This window comes from Oryctolagus cuniculus, chromosome 1 (genome assembly GCF_964237555.1).
Source record: "Oryctolagus cuniculus chromosome 1, mOryCun1.1, whole genome shotgun sequence".
NCBI classification, from domain to species: Eukaryota; Metazoa; Chordata; class Mammalia; order Lagomorpha; family Leporidae; genus Oryctolagus; species Oryctolagus cuniculus.
The window spans coordinates 177,446,992-177,466,949 of record NC_091432.1 but is presented as its reverse complement, the minus strand read 5'-3'; the positions used below and the strand labels follow the sequence as shown (position 1 = coordinate 177,466,949).

Sequence of the window (19,958 nt, the reverse complement as noted above, 5' to 3'; positions counted from 1 at the left end):
CGCCGGCCGGCTCTCTCGGGGGCTGCACAGGTGTTCCCTCAGATGTTCCCCTTAGATGTTCCTGGTGCATGTTGTCTCTCTCCTCCTTTATAGTCCTCTTCCACCAATCCCAACTCTGCTACCCACACGCCGAGTATGCTGCTCTCCTCCAATCAGGAGCAGGTCCTGCTATTTATTGGTTGAACTGGAGGCAGCTGTGTAGAAGCTGTTACTCCCTTCTCAGTGCCATATTGTGGGAGAGCAGATGCATAGAATAAGTCTTAATTCCAGTAATAGTCTAGTCCGAGTTGCTCCCCACACTAATCAAACTTGGAATAAAAAGGGGTTCCTTAAATCTAAGTCACTATAAAATCTGTAGTCAACATCATACTTAATAGTGAAATACTAAAGACTTTCCACCTGAGCTTGGGAATAAAGCAAAAACGTACTTTCTCACTACTATTATTCAACAGTGTACAGGTTATGGCTATTAAACCTGCTTGGGAGACCAGGAGGAAGCACCTGGCTCCTGGCTTTGGATCAGTGTAGCTCCAGCTGTAGTGGCCATTTGGGTGTGAACCAATGGAAGGAAGACCTTTCTCTCTGTCTCTCTCTCTCTCACTGTCTAACTCTATCTGTCAAATAAATAAAAAAAAGTAAATAAAAAGCATACAGCATGTAAAGGAAGCAGCATAAATTTCTTCACAGATGAGATGATATGTACAAAGAAAATACAATGGAATCTACCAATAGACTAAACTAAAGCTACACCACTTATGAGCAAATTTAGTAATGTGGCTAGAAGTGGAAAGTCAATATACAGTGAATTATATTTCTACAGTTGAACAGTAACATTAGAAAAGAAAACACAAAGTTCCATTTGCAACAGGATACAAAAACATGAGGTAGTTGAAGTTCCAAATTTAGCCCCAAGATCTCTACACAGAATGCTACAAAACAGGTCTTTATACTGTACCTCTACACAGAAAATACAAAGCATTGCTGAGACAAATAAAATAAAATATTAATATTTACTGTATTCATGAATTGGAAGAGTCAAAATTGTAAATATGTCAGTTATTCCCAAAGTAATCTGAAGAGTCAGTGCAATCCCAGTGAAAATATAAGCAGAAGCTGACAAACTGGTTCTAAAATTTATACAGAAGTGCAAAGGATCTAAAATGTTCAAAAAATTTTTGAAAAAGAAAAATAAAATTGATAGACTTACAATATTTAAATGCTCTAAATAGTCAAGACAGTGTGATATCGGTAAAAGGATAGTCAAATCTAACAATGGAACAAACAGACAAATACAGAGCCCAGATATTGATCCATAGGTATAAGGCCAAATGATTTTTGCCAAAGGAACTAAAACAATGAAGTGAATATTGTAAATTATTTTCAATGAACAATAAGACTATCTTTTTGAAAGACAAAATAGTATTGATCCCTACCTCACATCATACTCCAAACTAAAGATGGATCGCAAACCTAAATACAACTATGAAAAACTAATATTGTAATGCTTCCAGAAGAAAGCATAGAAGAATTTTTGTGACCTTTGAATAACAAGGATTTCTTAGATAGCAAACAGAAAGCAATAACCATGAAACAAAAACTGGTAAATTGAATTTTACAAAAATTAAAAATATGACAAAAGTTAACAAAGAAGTTATAGACTACAGAAATATTTGCAATGCAGATATCTAAAAAAGAACTTGTATTCCAGATTTATAAAGGACCTCTATACTTAAGTAATAAAAAAGAAAAATAAACCTAAAAATGGAAATTAGACTTAGATAGGCCCTCCACAAAAGAGAAAATAAAAATTACCAATAAGAACATGAGAAAGGACTCACCATCATTAGGCATTAGGTAAATGCATATTATACCACAATGAGACCATTTTACACAGTCAACAGTCACAGAAAGGCTAGAATCAAAAAAAGAATCAAAAAGAATCAAAAAGACTGAGCAGCCCTGTGTAGAGTTGGAACACTGGAGAGGATGAAGCACAAATGGGACATTTACATGGTATTCACAGGTGTGTAAAATGGTCCAACTACTCTGGAAAACTAAGTGGTAGCTTGTTAGTAAGCTAATTATGTATCTGTTTTATGATCAAACAATTCCACCACTAGGTATTTCCCCAACAGAAATAAGATGAAGCCCACGAAAAGATTTATCTCTGAATGTTCATAGCTTTTCTCATAATAGCACAAACCTGGAAGCAACCCAAGTGTCTATTAACAGGTGAATGGGCAAATAAATTGCTGTGGAATAATCATATCATAGAATGTGACTCAGCAATAACAATGAACAAACTACTAATATACAATCACTTGGACAGATATCAAAGCCCAATGTTGAGTAAAGAAGCCAGACACAAATGAACAGCTACTGTGTGAGTCACTCCTTCTGGCTTCTGTTTTTGGATCAGCCCAGCTCTGGCTGGGTTGCAGTCATTTGGAGAGTGAACCAGCGGATAGAAGATGTCTCTCATCTCTATCTCTCCCTCTCTCTGTCTGTAACTCTGCCTCTCAAATAAATAAATAAATCTTCACAAAAGAAATAAAAAATAAATAAACTACATCTCAATAAAACCTGTTGCGATCATCTACATGGCAGCAGGAACCCCAGGCTTATGAGTGATGCCCTCCTCAGTGCACTGTGAAAGGAGCAACTTTGAGGCCCTTAGCAGAAACTTCCAGTCCCAGTCTTCATCTGCTCGAACCAGAAATGTCCTTAAACATGGTGCCTTCAGGGTGCTTTCGTGCTACCTTCTCACAGTCCCAGGAGGTGATCACTTGTCACTGGTTCTAAGGAAAACCAGGCACTAAGACAGAAACTAGCCGTGCGACCTACAGAATCAAGAATGGCTTTTAGACACCAACAGCCTTTGTTTTCTTTTTAAGCTCCAATACTCACTCTGGGATCGTCCTTGTCTTGCCTTGCCTGTTGTGAGGGGTGACGCCAAGCTGTCTCCATTAATTGCTGAGTCTGTGAAGGAAAATGTTCTCATTTTCTGGAGTAGTTACATTTTCAGAGCACCTCTCCTTCGAAGCACCCATTACTGATGAAGTATTGTGTTTACTCATGGGACTATGTTTTTCATGTCGTTCCCTACCCTTCCCACTCCTGCTGGACTGCAGGTTACTCCAGGCTGGGAACATTAGGAACATGTGTATTTTTGCTCACCAGTGCCTACTAAGTGCATGGTACAACGCAAATAAGCAATCAATATTTGCTGCAGCAGTGACGACTGCTTGATGAATGGCCATTTTTATTGTAATCACTTCCTCTCCCACTTTGGCAAAAGCAGTTGAAACCGTAAAACTGTCTTAGCCGTCCTTTCCTCTCTCCTCTGATCCTAAATACGTACACACACACACACACACACACACCAGGCTACCTTTTGATGTCTTCTTTTTCCCATTGTCACTTCTCTGAGTTTGCTGGTACTGAATCGTACGTGGCTTACTACTTGTGTGTGTGGTGACAGATTAGAGAAGAGGCGTGGGGGGAGGGGTTTTCTTATCACACAGGGAGATTTGGCTCTTAATGGCCTCCAAGAGATAACCCTGCCCTTCAGGAGCCCTGCAGTAGGAGGCTGCAGCAGTCATTAGGAAATCCGCAGTGTCTTTGTTGGCTCATAAGACCCTTTACACCGGAGGGCACTCCAGGCCGCCTATCACCACTCTCCATCAGCACTTGGGGGTTTCATGTTTATCTGTGTTACTCATGTGTTGAACTTACACCAGCCTCCCTGAATGGTTTCAAGAGCCTTATTTGTGAAACCTGCCTGTCTTTTGGCAAGATTTGCCTTGTCAGAAAGGGGCAACATGGCAGTATAGTGTTACGCTGCCTTCTCGACCGCTTTCATGTTTTTATCTCTTTCTTTGCTCTCTGAAGGCATAGTGGGAGACTATTCCTATGGCCACATGCACTGGGAATGCTTATTAGCACTGAAGAGTGCTCCAGAGAGTCTATTGCTGGCTTTAGCATGCAGAAGTTTAAAAATTAGGATGGATGGGAAGATGTATTTATTTATATTCTTTCAGTTTTTTATTTAGAAACGCTGATGCTGCTCAGTTTTCCTGTGGCTCCCATGTAAACCCATCATATGGTGAAAATATCATAAGTCGAAAATGCATTTAATACACCAAGCCTACCGGACTTCATAGCTTAACAGCACACCACAGAGTCGACTGTTTGTGCTTGCTATGACTCTGGACAACTGGGAGGTGCAGCTGCCCCGCCAAAGGCATCACTCAGGAATGTATCCTGCCACCACGTATCACGAGCCCGGGGAAAGAGCAAAGGATAAAATTTGAAGTATGATTTCTACTGAAAGTGAATTGCTTTCATATCATCATCAAGTCAAAAATCTTTTTTTAAATTTTTATTTATTTATTTTTTGACAGGCAGAGTTAGACAGTGAGAGAGAGAGAGACAGAGAAAAAGGTCTTCCTTCCACTAGTTCACCCCCAAAATGGCCACTATGGCCGGCGCACTGTGCCGATCCGAAGCCAGGAGCCAGGTGCTTCCTCCTGGTCTCCCGTGTGGGTGCAGAGCCCAAGCACTTGGGCCATCCTCCACTGCCTTCCCGGGCCACAGCAGAGAGCTGGACTGGAAGAGAAGCAACCGGGACAGAATCCGGTGCCCCAACCAGGACTAGAACCCGGAGTACCGGCACCGCAGGCAGAGGATTAGCCTAGTGAGCCGCGGCGCCAGCCTAAGTCAAAAATCTTTTTTAATAAAGATCCATTTATTTGAAAGGCAGAGCAAAATACACACACACACAGAGCAAGATCTTGGATCCGCTTGTTTGCTCCCCATATGACTGCAAGGGTTGGGACTGGAACAGGCTGAAGTCAAGAGCCAGGAATCCTATCTGGATCTCCCATGTACATGGCAGGAGCCCAAGTGCATGGGCCATCTTCTGCTGCCTTCCCAGGCATATTAGGAGGGAGCTGGATCAGAAGCAGAGTGGCAGGGACCCGAACCAGCACAGATATTGGATGCTGGCATCACTATTTGTGGCTTAACCTACTGCACAACAATGCTGCCTTTAGTCAGAAAATCGTAAGTCAAACCATCATACCTAAGAGACCATCTATAATTGTAATTATAGGAAATTGCAAAAGCAAAAAACGCACAGGGAGATTCCATGCACGTTTTCTCTTAGTTTTTGTTTTAATTGACAAATGTAATGCATGAACATGACAAAATTTCAGAGACAAAAAATGGATAGAAGTGCATGTTTCTCCCCCAAAACAATTAAGTCAATGTGCCTCTAATATTTTTCTACCCACAAATAAATACATGGATGCAGTTGGTTTATTTCTCAAAAAATGGGATCATACTATCCATCCGTCTTCTTTTCGTTTCCCAGAATTGAAGTAAAAAAGTCTTCCTGTGTCATATGCATAGCATTACACGTCCTGGTAAGCAGCCACAGAACAAGAGAGAAAAGGTTTGAACACTTATTTCAGAAAATAGGGAATTAAAAAAGTTCAGTAGACAGTGCAAGTTAAGGATGAGCACACTTCAATTCCAGGTCACTTAAAAAAAAAAAAAAAAAAAAAAGCGTGGACCAAGGGATGCTCAGACTGTGTGCTGGTTTCAATCAAATTCTCCCTGTCCATAAACAAACGCCTCTGCCCAGGAGAAGCTGGAGGTGGGTCCCCTCATTGCCAGTGTGCATTCAGACACTGCAAAAATCGGTTACTTCCATGCCTTTCATGCCTGACTTCCAAGTTTGGGGAGGGGAAAAAGTCTGCTACATGTCTCAGAAATGGCCTTCGGTCCAGCAAGCTGGACACATTCAGAGCCTGCCTTTGGCAGCTGTTAGGGATGCAGGAAATCAATGAAGAAGGGGTCTTGAGGGAGGCAGCAGGAAGGGCTAGTGGCACCCCTTGCTGAGGCAATGGGAGGTGCAGTCTCCTGAGTAGGGAGCACCACCCATGGCAGGAGAGCAGCTCCACCCAGGCTTTCTCCAAAGCAGAGGCCAAGTGATTGGTGACCCCCTCCAGACAGCGTCACCAAAAGGAGACGGTGAGGGACTCATGGGACTATTGCAGGCTGTCGTGCAGACTTAGGAGCTCGGTATGAGGCCCAAGGGGCAGGAGACCTTTGTGGTCAGAATGGATCCATTTGTTCTCCACCAAGCCGATCAGAGGCAATCAGAGAGGATGTGGGACGATGGTTCACAGAAATTGTCACAGGTCGCCCCTGGATTCTGAGAGGGTGGCGAGCTGGGACTGCTTCCCCAGGAAGAGGAGCAGCAGAGGGCACAAACATTGCCTTGCCCTGTTCTACGCTGCGTGCCACGTTTCCATTCTCCCATCTGGTTGACTTGACCGTGACCTGGGGGAAGGCTTCTCAGCCTTGTCCTGACCCAGGCCCTGTCTTGGTTCCACCAGGCATGGGAAAACAATTGCCTGATATGTCTGAGGACTCCAGACAACTTCCTGATGGGCAATATTCACTTCCCACTGCCACCTGGACTTTCCATCCTCCCATTTTTTCCCACTATGGCTTCACCAGGACCCCCAAACTTGAAACGGAGGAGTCACTGCAGACTCCTCTCTCCATCAGGCCCCGCCTCCCTCAGCCTGCTCGTCTGCTCCAGGGTAACTCTGCAGTCCATCCCTGCTGGCTGAGCTCAGCCATTTATCTGACAGATCCAGGAGTCTTTGGCTGCCACCCTCTAGGTGTGCAGGGTGAGCACACTCAGACCTCCTTGCTCCTACCTTCATCCAGCCTGGAGTTAAGGAAGTCAAAGTCCTCCTCAGCTCCTCCTAGGCCTTCGAGCTGGACTTCTCTGCCTCAGCTCTGCTAACTCAGTTCGCCCTCCAAGCCAGAATCAAAATCTCCCCTCTTTCCACGGTGGGTGGAAGGGGAAGAAGCACTCACTACAGAGGCGAAGAGCAAAGGCTGAGTTCATCTCCCCCGCTGGTCATCTGTGTGAGTGCTCGTGGGCTCAGTCCACTGACTTGGAAAATGGAGTTGCAGCAGATAATGCCAACGCTAAACCTTATAGTGAGTCTAATAATAATAACTATAGCAAAGGATGGAGCTCTGCTTGAGGATTTTTATTTGTAAGAAAACACTTTGTTGAGGTATGAAGGAGATACAAAAAGTCATGTATAGTTAATGGGTACATCTTGAGGAGTTTGGGAATAAGTACAGCCTTAAGAAACCATCATCACCATGGGAGCCATAAATGTATCCATGCGTGATCTTATTTAACTCCCACAACAACCCTCAGAGGGTTACTATTGCTTGCAGACACTTTTTATAGGTAAAGAAACTGAGGCTGACTAAGGGACTTATTCAGACTCATGTGGCTGGCAAGTGGCAGGCTAGAACCCAGGACTAATTCTCCAAGGGAAGCCTGTCTAGATGCCATGCTACAATCTGTGCCCATATTCACGAGAACAGGGCTCAGACAGTACAGGATTGGGTTTGAGTTGACACCAGGGATAAAAAGCAAAAAGGAAAATAAATCACAATATAATAGTTTGCTGAGATGATTTTCCAAATAGCGTCTAAACTTGTGGAATCCATGGGTCAAGAGCCCTTGAGCAGTGACTACTCCTGGCCATGGGAACTTGACAGGAGCCTGTAGCCTGGACGAGGGCAACTGGGGAGGTTGGAGGGACCCGGTGTGCTTGGGAGCCCCTCCCATGAGCCATGAAGCCAGCACAGTGGCTTCATTTTCACTTTCTCACGATTGGCCTTCCCTATTTCTCTCTCCCTTTCTCCATCTGTATTCTCTCTCTCTCTCTTTTTTTTCCCTGATAATCTTTATATCCCCCTTCATTGTTTTCAAGGAGAGGAGGAAGATTCCACCCCCCCCCCTTCCTTCTCTGTTCTCTCTCATTCTCCCTTAATGATTAGCTACACTAGCAAACTGGGGCACAGAGAGTGGTGCCCTGCCAGAGCCACACAACTAGCAGCTAAAAACACGAAGATTTGCACCTTGACGCGTCACTGCCCTTGCCCACATCCCAGGCTGCTTCTGGAAGAGTGGCGGGAAGCAGAAGGGACCTCTGGGTAAATGTTCACACTCTCAAGCACGGCTCTGGGCGGACCCCTAGCTTGTTTACCAGTCGAGGCAGAAACGGAGGCACACTTCGGAGCAACTGAGCACCAATCCGTGATTCCTCTGGCCTATGGAGCTAGCTCCCTATCTGCACGCTTCTGTTCTGTGGAGTGCATGTGGCAGTTGGCTGCCGCAGACAGCACGGCTGGCGGGGTCAGACGGGGAGACTGTGGAAGTAGAGAAAGTGAAGCTCTGAGCAAGGGCAGATGCTGTGGAGGCAGGAGCGTGCGGGAAAGGGCTGGATTGGGGGCATCTGGGGCGTGTGAACAAGGTGGGACACAATCCCCTCCTGGTGTGTCAGTGAAGGCCTTCTGAGTGCCACTGGAGTGGAACGCATGGATTTTTACATCTACGTAGCCTTTCAATTTGTGTCAGGTGCTATTAGTTCTGCTAAAGCAGCTCATCAGAACTGGCTTCTCCCGGTGAGCCTGGCTGGCCAGCTGTCTCTGGTCTACAGCACACGTTGGCACACTCCAGGTTTTGCTCTCAGTGAAAGACAACCCCCACCGCACCCTGCTCCCCGCCCAGGGCCCTAGGCGAAGGGTCGAGCGCCCATTCCGAATTTGCTGCTTCTTTAGCCTTCTTAGCACGTCTAGTGCCTCGTCCTGTGGCGAGCCCCAGGCCCGCAACAGAAGCACCCACAACTTTATCGTTTCCAGGCCCGCCTCTGTTTCCCCACGGCTCACATACTCCTCTATAAATGCTGCCGCCTCCTCCCACTGGAGGTGGGCTTATGGCCTCTCTGAGCAGGTACACCTGCAGACTAGCCACTCAGGGCGCCCCTGAGTCTGAAAGAGATTCAGGCCGTCTGAAGGTGTTGGTGAGCTGTGTGCTCCCAGGCCAGCACCCCAAAGTCAGTCTCTCCGTCTGAAGGACCCAACAGAGAGAGAGGTATGTGGGAGTCCCTCCCTTCCTGCAGAGCGCCAGCGAGCGGCAGCTCTCTGTAGGCACTGGGGGTTAAGGGAGAGGAGGAAGCAAGGATGCCATGCTGGTCTCACCTCCAGGCATGGGAGCTACCCCGAAGAAGTACCCTGCAGTGCCCGAGAGTGAGGCCCTGAGCTCCAGGGGCTGCTGGCCCAGCACGGCCCGGGGAGATTCCCATCTGGGCAGCTGCACATCCTCCTGCCGCTGCTGACTTCTGGTGAAGCCAGTCAGGAGATCAGTGAGACACAGGCTATATCTCATTCGTCTCTGTGCACCTCCCCTCCCCCCAGCCCCGGTCAGGGTCCTGTGATTCCTGGCACACAGTAGGCATTCAGTGTTGCCACTGCTATCTGAGAACTGTGACTACCAGGGATGGGCTTATTACCCAATCATTGCTCACAAGAAAAAAAATGTAAGAAGGGGTGGGGGGAGAGGAAAAGGGGGCATCAGGATCCTGGGGTTCTTCAAAGGCAGAGGCCTGCATGGGGGCACTCCAATCCCCTTTCCCTGCCTCCTGCCTGAGAATTAAAAAAAAAAAAAAAAAAAAAGGCAGAAACAGAAGAGTCCCCGGCCACGAGAGGATAAGCTGGTCAGGGAAGGCCAAGTGCTGCTGCTGCCACCTTAAGCCCCTGTCCAGTCCGAGGCTGTGGCTGACATGTCTCCCTGGTGTATGTAAAAATACCCAAAGGACAGCCCTCACTGCTTCTTATCTCTGAAGTTCACAGTCAGAAGCAGGCTGCCCTTGCAGCCTCATGCACACTGCATGCAGAGGAGAGAGAACACTGGTAATGCAGTGATTTTTTTTTTTTCCCTTCACTTTCACTCAATCAAGTAGGAGTTTGTCCTTTGAGGTTGTGTGCAACCTAAGCCTACAGGGTCATTGCGAGAAAATCAGCAGGGCCCACGGGAGGAAGGCATGACAAAATGCCAGTGAAAAGGGGTGGCCTGGTTTGGGTGGCGTGTGATGGGGCCACGACAACCCGCAGCCCCGTTTGTACAGATGTGCCTGCCTCTCTGTGTTTTAGCAGGAGGACATCTGTCTGTCCTGGCGGGGATCTCTAATTGTCGTGGCGGGATTCTCTAAGATACTCTCTGCAGGACCCAGGGGTTTTTGCTCTTTGGAGAAAAATAAAGGTTATGTGGAGCAGGTTGTTTCATTAGTGAATGCTTGAGCCTGCTCTCTGTGACTCCTTGGAAGAACTGTTTCAAAGACCAGGTGGAAGCAGATCTGGTCAGTGCTGGGGAGAAAATGAGGCTCCTTCCAAGAGCGGGGCAGAGAAGGACTGAGCGGCCCTGTGGAGAGTTGGGGCACGGAGAAACGCCGCCTTATGCTTCTCTGGTCTTCCCCACATGAAGGAAATCCTGTTTCCAGGCCATCTTCAGAGGGCAGTGGGCAGCAGGCCGTTGCCTCCTGCCCGAGAAACTGTTCTCATGGCTGATTTATCCTGCAGACTGCAGCCTCTTCTTGAACAGTGATTTCAAAGAGTTAAACTGCTTCCATATGTCCAGCATGAGAATGGAGTTTGTAGCCTTTGGCAACCTCAGCTGAATCCAGCTGCAGCTGCTACCTGTGTGTTCCACTGTGTGTGTGTGTGAGAGAGAGAGAGAGAATGAGAATGTGTGAGTGTTCTTGAACGCACACCCGCACCCCTGTGTGCACAGTGACATCTGAACCACGTTCCGACCGTGTCAATGAAACTGTTATGTCTTTGTTGGGGGAGATATTAATTCTGAGCAATTACAGCTCCCTCTTCCTTCACTCCCTCCCACCCCCCGCCCCTCCCTTCATCTGCTCAGCAAGGACCATGGACCATGTCAAACAATATACAACAGAGAAGAATGCAAATAAACTTTAGTCTGCATCGCCCAGCAAAGCAGTTAGCCGCCCACTTGCAAGATACTTAACTCTTGTACACATGATACACAAAGAACGCTAGCTACTTTCACCAATCCCTTTAGACCAAAAAAAAAAAAAAAAAAAAAAAAAAGGCAAAAGAACTGATCCTTGTCTTTCTATCTGTGAGGTTGCCGTTCCTCCTGGTAATAAAGGAGCTTTTTTTCCCATGATGCAGTGTGATAAGGATTGGCCTCCATGTAGTCCAACAAGCCACCGCTGATGTTTTCTTGATTAGGTGTCTTATCTTGCATTGAGCTGCATCTGATGAAGGTTGCTGACAGCATAATGGCTGGGAAGACGTCGGACAGCTCCATCAGATGGCAGCTCTGTTACGATATGTCAGCCAGGACGTGGTGGATGGTAAGTTTGGCGTGATAACATTTTCTTCACCCACCCACCCTTAAAACTTCCCCACCCCCCCTCCTTTTCTTTCGAGCTCCTCCTTTATTGCTCTATGCACGTGTTATAAAAGTTCGCTGCCTGCGGAAAGTTCCAGCTCAAGTTGTGGGAGCACAGGCTGCCTCTGCACACCACTGTGCCAGATAGGATTTCCTTGCTATTGTGGCCAGGGGCATTAGGCCTTCTTTTTAAAAGGCAGTGTGAGTTTTTGTTCATTTCTTTTTTTTTTTTAAAGAAAAATGCAAATGGTACGGTCAGTCCCAGGCTGGGTGCTGTGCAATGTACAGAGGTGGGGCAGTCCGTAGGGGACTGGAGCCTCCTTGGCTAATTGTTCTTGCGTTGGTCTTAAAACAGCAATGTACTGCTTTCTGTGGCTTTTCTGAATAATGATTTAGATGGTGCATTGTATCATGTTGTGTGCGGCTCCCTCATCAGTATGCGACTGTCCCCCGCGCCTTGCCTTAATTTGGAATCCACCTCCCTTTCAATGAATACTGTAACTGGAGCAACCACTGATTACTATGCCACTCAGTGTAATTAAATTTAGTTAATGAGGATATGCATATTCAGTTCATTATTTTTCTTTGCTCAGGCAAATGTGTGTGGGTTTGTTGTTGCTGTTTTGTTCCCCCCTCATATTTGTCCAGCTGCAAATGTGGGGAAGAGAAAAAACATAAAAATTCAGGATGTCGATGAATCCTGTGATTCAGTGTTAACAATCATATTGGGAAAAGAGAAGTCCTAACTTCCTTTAATCAGAGTGCTGGGATGAGAAGTGCAAGCTTAGGGAAAGACAACCTTTCACATCAGAAAAGTGCTACATGATAAATCTCAATATCCTGATTTCTGTTGCATGGACAATGGTCTCTTGTACAAAATAGTCGTGACATGAATGGTGAAACCTTCCACAGGCAAGAGTTCATACGACTGTTAAATTTTATCCTTGGGTTAATTCATCTGAGCATTTATTTGCTTGCTTTTGTCATTTTGGTTTTTTTTTTTTTCCTTCTTTTTGCCCCTTTCATGTACCTCTTAAAGATTTTTGCTTGCTTGTTTCATAATTACTACGCTGACTGCAGGAACTGTATTTTTACAATTAGTGCAGCGGCAGACAATGGGCACTCTATTCAAGGTGGGGAGGGGTATGGCCGGCCCCAGGGGTCAGCCCATCCGCAGTGCCCAGCCCAAAGGGACTCCTTCCTGGGAGTCCTGGCTCTGGCCCTGCTGACCAAGAAGGGCTTCCGATGAACGCAGAAAGTCTTCCAGAAAGGTGGATGTAGTGCTGTGGCTTCAGGCGCCTCCTGGTTTCATTGTGTGCTGCAGTCCTCCTCCGTGCGCTGTCTCATTAATGTGAGATTTGTAAGCCGGCAGGAAACTTCTGCCGCTGCTACTTGTTGCTGTTTTGAGTAGTCTGTTTCAGAAATGAAAGCCAGTTCCTCAAGGAGAGAGAGAATAGAAGCTTCTCTCTCTCTCGTCTCAGTCTCCTGTGTTATTCCTATTGGAATACATCTATGGGTGATAGAAACTCTACAGAGGCAGATTGTTTCCAATGACAATTGTCTCTCTCATTAGACTTTGGTATTGTGCGTGCACATGTGTGCAACTTACTCTTAAATTAACTGGCAGTTATTGGGGAAAAGATGTTGCATGATGTTTATGTCAACGATTGGTTTTGTGTAACTGTACCAAGGCTTGGAAGTGTTATTTTTCTAGTTACCCTGGCTCTTATTGTCGTTTTAGGATGTTCTAAGAAGTGAGTTTTTAAAATCGCTGTTTTTACCAAGTGCAAGGTTTTCTGTTGGGGAAAAGTCAAAAGGTACACCATAAGAAATTTTAGCAAAAAACCAACATTCATATGGCTATAGTGAAGTAATCATAATTTTTTATAAACTGTTGCTAAATTTCATCATTCGACTTCTGTTCAGAGAGATTGCGGCTTCCTGAGAGATGTTGTTGAATATTGTTTCTTAGAGGTGCTGCATTTAAAGAGCTGATTATTCCTTTTCAAAACCGTTCTGTTACCTGGGGATATGCGGAGTATGTGCAGGGACAGATGGGGGGGGGGGGATATTAAGTGTTTTCCGTAGATTATTTTCGTATTTAATCTTTATAAGGTTACCTGAATAGTGTGAGAGTTTCTTCCAATGGCAGTTTGTTTTAATAAACTTTGTCCATTTGAGACCCAAGTGTTTAAGAGATTATTATTTAATGTGTCATTGAAAACTTGGATGACAGATGCTTTGTGGAAAGCCTAATTCATCAAACTAAATTATTGCTTATCTTTGGTAATATATCCGAAGAGAGAAGAAAGTGCACGAGGCCACTTTAACGTGGTTATCCTGTTTAGGATTTTAAGGAATATTTTCATAGGTATTTTAACAGTTCTTTTAAAACTAGTTTATTGTGATTCTTTTCGGATGCAACACTGATCCTTTTATTTTTACAATTACTCTGAGGTTTTTTATGGAAGGAAGGATATTGTATCCTTATTTGGCTTAATCAAATGAAATTTTCGTAACCAAATCCTGAATTCCAAAGCTGCAGTGTTAAAGTATTCCGGCAATTGCTTCCTGGCTTATTGTCTGTTTCACTTAGATTCTCCCATTGTGTGACAATGATCATAAATTCTATTTGACAGGGAAAAAGCCCAAGCAAGATGTAGTTGTCCAATTCTACATCTGTTTTCCTTCCTAGATAGGCATGTTTTAGTAAAACAGAGGGAGGAAAAACATTTTATTGAGACAGCTAAAAATAAACAAGTACAAGAAAAGTAAACTTGTGTGTGTGTATGTGTGTGAGTGTGTGTTAAATGTCATCTACATACATGCAGTTTTTTAAATGATGCATCCCTTTAGGTTTCACTTCTGCAGATTAGTTTTCATGTGACTTCTTTCAAGGAGAAAAATCATGTAAGCAGTTTAAATTACACTGGGTTGGCTATATTTAGAGTTCTGTTGATGACCTTTCACATTCTTTAAAAATACCACTTGGAATGTATTAAAGATACATCTCATAAATAGTACTATTCCATTACAGGTTATTGATGATGCTGTCTATTTCTTTTTAAACCATTGATAAGTAAAACACAAACAAATTGTGGATTGCCCATTCTATTTGGTACTTACTTATGTAAAGCGCTCCGTGATTCTTATTAGAACTTCTTTGTTAGCTGTTTGGAACTTCAGAGGAGCGGGTTTGCTCCAGACACTGTTTGTTTCTCTAAGTTTCCTAAGTCTAATCCTTTGATCCCATCAGAACCAGCCAGAACATTTGTAAGTTTACCTTAATCATGGAGGGTAATTATTTAAATATTAATCCATAAAATTAAATTGAGGCATGAATTGCCAGTCTATGTGACTTGAAATTCTCACAGCCTTGTAAATATTAATCAAGGTAAATGGGCACAAAATCACAAGAACTGAACTGGTTCTTAAATGATCTAAGCCATGGAGATTATTCTTGGTTGAACAACAATTAATTTACTCGACGGTTGTGTATTTTTATTTTTCTTGAAAGAAAAAAAATTTTAAGAGTCGGTGTTAAAATAGTGAATATCAAGTACTTTTATGTAATTTTATCAGTTTGAAAGACAATAAGGTGACAAATTCATCACTTGTTTGATTTAATAATCAAACTTTGTTCCAGTGTTAATTAAATAACTTGACAACAAATCTCTGTATGTGTATGACCCTGTTGAAGAGACTATTTTTACAACCAGTGCTTCTCCAAGGTCCTTGAGAAGCAGAGGTGAGCTTGGATTCTGACAATCCTAAAATTAATGTATCTTCTTGGAAATATTGAAACTTGCATGTGTTAAGTCTGTTTTATTTTACTATGCACAAAAGAGTTTCTGAACAGTCTAATAAATATGCTAAAAATATTTATGAGAAAACTCCTGCCTTACCTATTATCTACACTCAAGCTCCTATGGTATTGTTAGACATGCAAAGATAGATCTGAAAATCAAAATTCAATATTAATTTCAATTTAATTTCTAGAAATGCAATTGAGTATAGAAATGTGATTGAAACTTACAGACATCATTCAAATAGTAACCATATCAATTTGTTGCCTGAAGATATTATATCTGTAAATGAAATCTACTAGTAGAAGTAGAAATGACAAACTTTACATTTCATTTAGCAAGTATTTGTGAAGAACATTCTATATGCCAGGCCCCATTCCAGGTGCAGGGGTGACCAAGCCTTTCTCCCTATCTGAACTTGAATTCATGTCCCATTGTTATAGGAAGAGAGGGCTTCTGAATCACATCTGTCTTCTCTAAAGTGCTGGTGAATATGTAGGTATCTCATTTGCAGGTTTGTCATTCACTGTCAAGTTGTAGTTAGTACATCTGTAGGGTCCTTTTTTAGACTCACAGGTAGTTGTTAATGTGACCATTACTTCTGAGTTGTCTCCTGGACAATTAAGGATGTGGATAAAGAATAACAGTTGATTCTAACTATTCTAGATTCCAGTTCCCGAGTAAAACAACAATGGCAGTGATGATGATGATGATGTCAGTGAAATGATTTCAAGATCTGCATATAATATTAACACTTCTTACTATGTAAAGCTTTGTTATAGACAGACTACAATTCTTTTTCTTTACATGTCTCCCATATCTATACAAGGGTACTTCAAAAAGAAAAAATGGAATTTAAGGATGAGTTTATTTTGGTGGAAAAAAATTCATTCATAGTTTCTTTATAATATGCCACTTCTATGAGCATTTTGAAGACCCATAATATTTGTTAGGGATGTGTATTCATTTATAGTACCACTTTGTCATTTTTTTAAGTAAAAATTAACTGTAGGAGAAATGTGGTAAACTCCCTTAATATTCTTCTGAGAAACTTTCTTATTTGGGAGCAACTTTTATTTCATTTTCATGACTCATTCTTACTTATGCAGTGGCATAAAAAATGCCACATATAAGCGCTAGATCAGAAAAGGTATCCTTTGGATCCTATGTTAACTGACAGTGATTAGATTTCCATTAATTTAATCAGAGAGTAGGGAAACAAAAATGTCTGCCTATCCTCTTTTCCAGGTCTTTTTTGGAAGCGAGGGGTCATGTTCTCAAGGAGTGTTATCTATCTATGGGAAAGCTGGTGTTGATTTTCCAGTTTAGAGATTAGTCAACAAAGAGAGCTATCTGATGCTCTCAATGTCGTTGAAACTGCGGCATATTTCTGTAATGCGGCTGAATAATATCAGTAACTACCTTTAGGCACTTTTGATTTCTCTGGGATTGTTGCTTTGTGAGATATTTTTCTGTGCTACAATGTGTGATACATGTTCTTCTGAGGAGCTGAGAAAATATTCTTGGATATAGGAGGACATCCCAGTGAAAATGTTACTGGGGCAGGAAAGAGAATTACTTTCTCCTGTTGTCCCTCAGTGGGCAAAATATCCCAGACAGCGGTATTCAATGTAGAAGTTCTTTTCATAAGAAGTAGCTGTCCTACATATTTCATTAACTTCAAGAATTTTTTATTTTATTGCCTTTCAAATCTCTAGCAAAGAGCCAGGAGAACAGAAACTATGAAGTGAATGTTAGTTGTGGCCATTATTATTTTAACTCACACGGTATGCTTTATAATGGGACAAATTTAACATGTAGTGGACAGCTTTTTCCATTTCTTATTGTTCAAACATAAATTTTAACCCAGAACCTCTCTTTTAAAAAAATTATTCAGAAAGCTTCTTTCTTTTTAACTTCCCACATACTATGTTCATTTTGTGAGATTATAACATAATGGATATGTTTATGAGCACAGGATGGAATCCTGGGAAACATAGATTCAGTGACCTTTGGCAAATGGATTTGCTCCTCTCCTGACTGGTACAGCCAGCTGTGAAGTGCAGATAATCGTACTCATTACTTGTCGCTCCAACCTGTCTTGAGGATGAATGAGATGGAGTCGGTGCAGCACCTGGGGAGTGCTGTGGAAAGATAAGTTTCATGACACAAATGTGAAAGGGTTAGTGTTTATACTGGCTGAGGTCTGGGCACTTAGTAGGTGCTCAAAAAAATAACAGAGTAGGTTAACTGAATGAAATGCTAACATTTTCTATGGGGCTTTCTCACCTCATTGACATTTCCTGAACTCATAAACATGTTTGTGAGCACAACATACATTAAACGAAACATCAAAATGTAGTATTTTCCATTTAAAATTGTAGCAGATTTCTTACAAGCAGAAACGGAAATTTTTTTGTACAGTTAAGTGAGATCTAATGACTAATATTGCCCGTGAGCTTAATTCTAAACATTAGCTACCATGGTTTTTAAGGGTTAAGGGGAAAAAACAACAACAACAGTGATTTTGAGGGTCTCCTATCTGCCAGGTGTTTGTTAGGTACTTTGGGAGGCAACTTACATAAATCATATAAATTGTGCACAGCACAATGAAATAGGCACCGCCAACCCCACTCCACACATGGAGCTACTGTACTCTGAGGTTGAACAACTTGGAATTTTCTCACCAGTAAAGGGAGAGCGATGTGGAGGGACGCTGAGAGCCACGAAGTCCTGAGTTGGTGTGCACCTTCCTCAGAACCCACAGCTGGCTGTTTGATCCCTCTGACCTGGCTTGTGACTAATTCTCTGTGGCTGTGCTGAGACTTACGCCATTGCTGCTCTGCATCTGCCCGCACCGCCAGCCTCCCTTCTTGCCTATTTCCAAGGCGCAGCCCTCCCTGTGTGTCAAATGGGCCAGGACACCCGCTCCAGAGCCATGTCTGAGAATTGCAAAGCTCTGAGCTCGGAGGTGGCTGAATTCTTTGGAAATGTGATTCCATTCATCTTTCCTCGAGACAATTAGACTCGCTATAGTCATAAGCCATCTGGGGGAAATTTTTTGGAAAGAAATTGGCAAGCAAAGCATTTCCATTTTCAGGTTTTGATGATATCTGTTTACCTCATGGAGCTCTTGTGAGGCTCCGATGAGATAATGCACGGTAAGCAATGTGAAAACTGTAAAATGCAAAACAAATCTAAGGTATACATATTATCTGGTGGTGTTAGACATGGGTGGGTGAAGAAAAGCTTTCCAGGATTTTGCCAGTGTTCTGGAGCATGATACAATGATAAATTTTCCGCCAGGCAACAGAGAAAATGCAGACTGTCTAACACATTGTAGGATGCTCTGTGCATATTCTACTGCTCAGCTCGGAAGGATTAGCCCTTTGGCTAACAACTACTAGTTCACCAGCATCCTGTGCAATGGCAGTGGTTTTAATCCACCTCAACTCCTTTTGTACATTTCATGGGAAGGCATAACATGCAGAAAATTTCCAAAATACCATCTTGCAGTTAACTCTTACATTTTTCGTTTGTATGTTTGCTCTTTCACTTGTACCACAAAAGACTCATAACCATTCTTCAGTGAAATTATTTTAACTCAACATGTATTATGCTGGGAAAGATTTAGCATATCATGTAATGGATGGCACATTATGTTGTATTGTAAATGAGATTTTTTTTTCTCTTATTTTTAGGGTTGTTAGAGATAACAATGTCACTGCTTAGCAACTGTTTAGGATGAAACACCCTAGCACATTTGATGTGTTTTTTATGCTGTATGTATAAATATTTAATAAGAATGAGCCTGTTTTACTACATGGCATTTATTTTGTGTGGATATAAGATTTGTCTTAGAATATTTAGCTGTTCAAGGATGCAACCAAAATCATAAGCCCCAAGAGTGTGGGGACTAGGTGTTATTTCCCAGTCTTAAGCGGCATCTTGCACACAAAAGGCTGCTAGTAAATAATGGCTAACTTGCGTCGGGGCTGTGGCTGTGCCTTTTTGCTAATGGGGACATGATCCCGACAGGCAGCCAAGTAGCCAGGGCATCAGCGAAGAAGGGCTTCAGATCTGTGGGCCAGGATTGCCCCACTGTCTTTTACAACATAAAACTTCAGTGGGCTACAGGCATGTTGGAGTCTGATGAAAATAGCAGCGCAGTCTTAAACCTGAAGGCCAGTGTGGCAAGAAGGTGCAGGAAAAAAAGCCGCAAATTCATTCTGATCTCCCTTTAAGCAGACGAGTTCGTGGCTGTTTCTAAGTGTGAGGCAGTGGGTGAAGAAACCTCCCAGGAGCTGCCGTCAGGCCCGACTTTCTCAATTCTCTCTTTACCCTGCTGACTTATGAGGTCTTTCCTGGGTCTCATAAGCAGAAGCAGGCAGAAAAGGCTAATGTATTTTTGGAGATGGATGACGAAAATGAGGTGTCTTGGGATAAGCAAGCTCTTTGGTGGACTTCTCATTTTTGATTGAAATAAGGTGCCTTTAGGAGAAGGGAATATTTTCCCCGCTCTTAGGTTTCAGTTATTTCCCTGTCTTTGTTACCTTTATTGCAGTGCTGACTTTTTAACCATTCAGTATTTGGGGGCGTGCTCAGGGAAACGTGCCGTGCCGTGAGTAACAGAAACCTAAAACGGAATGGATAGAATATGGAGAGGCATGAGTCTTTGGGAAAGTGAGAAAGCCAGCATGCAAGCCACTGTGAAGAACTGTGGGCCTCTCGGTGATTCGGAGAAAGAGCTGGCTGTCCCGGCCCTGCTTGGACTCCCCTGGGTCGGGGTCTGAATGCAAGCTGAGAGCAGCACTTCCTGGCGCAGCACAAGTGCGCAAGCTCGT

At 43.3% G+C, this 19,958-nt stretch overlaps 1 protein-coding gene across 12 annotated transcripts in view; it reads left to right on the top strand.

The window, feature by feature from the left end:
• Positions 1–11,034: 11,034 nt before the first annotated feature.
• Positions 11,035–19,958, top strand: part of NFIB (nuclear factor I B) — a 483,250-nt gene continuing 474,326 nt past the window's right edge. For 8 of the 12 annotated variants that reach the window (XM_051857943.2, XM_051857921.2, XM_051857932.2 and 5 more), the window contains exon 1: positions 11,043–11,270. In XM_051857943.2, the coding sequence (XP_051713903.1) occupies positions 11,175–11,270 (96 nt within the window). In that variant the 5' untranslated portion in view covers positions 11,043–11,174. Of the gene's footprint in view, positions 11,271–19,958 lie in introns of all 12 variants that reach the window. The other 4 variants (XM_051857951.2, XM_051857860.2, XM_070052215.1 and 1 more) reach the window with 4 other exon arrangements.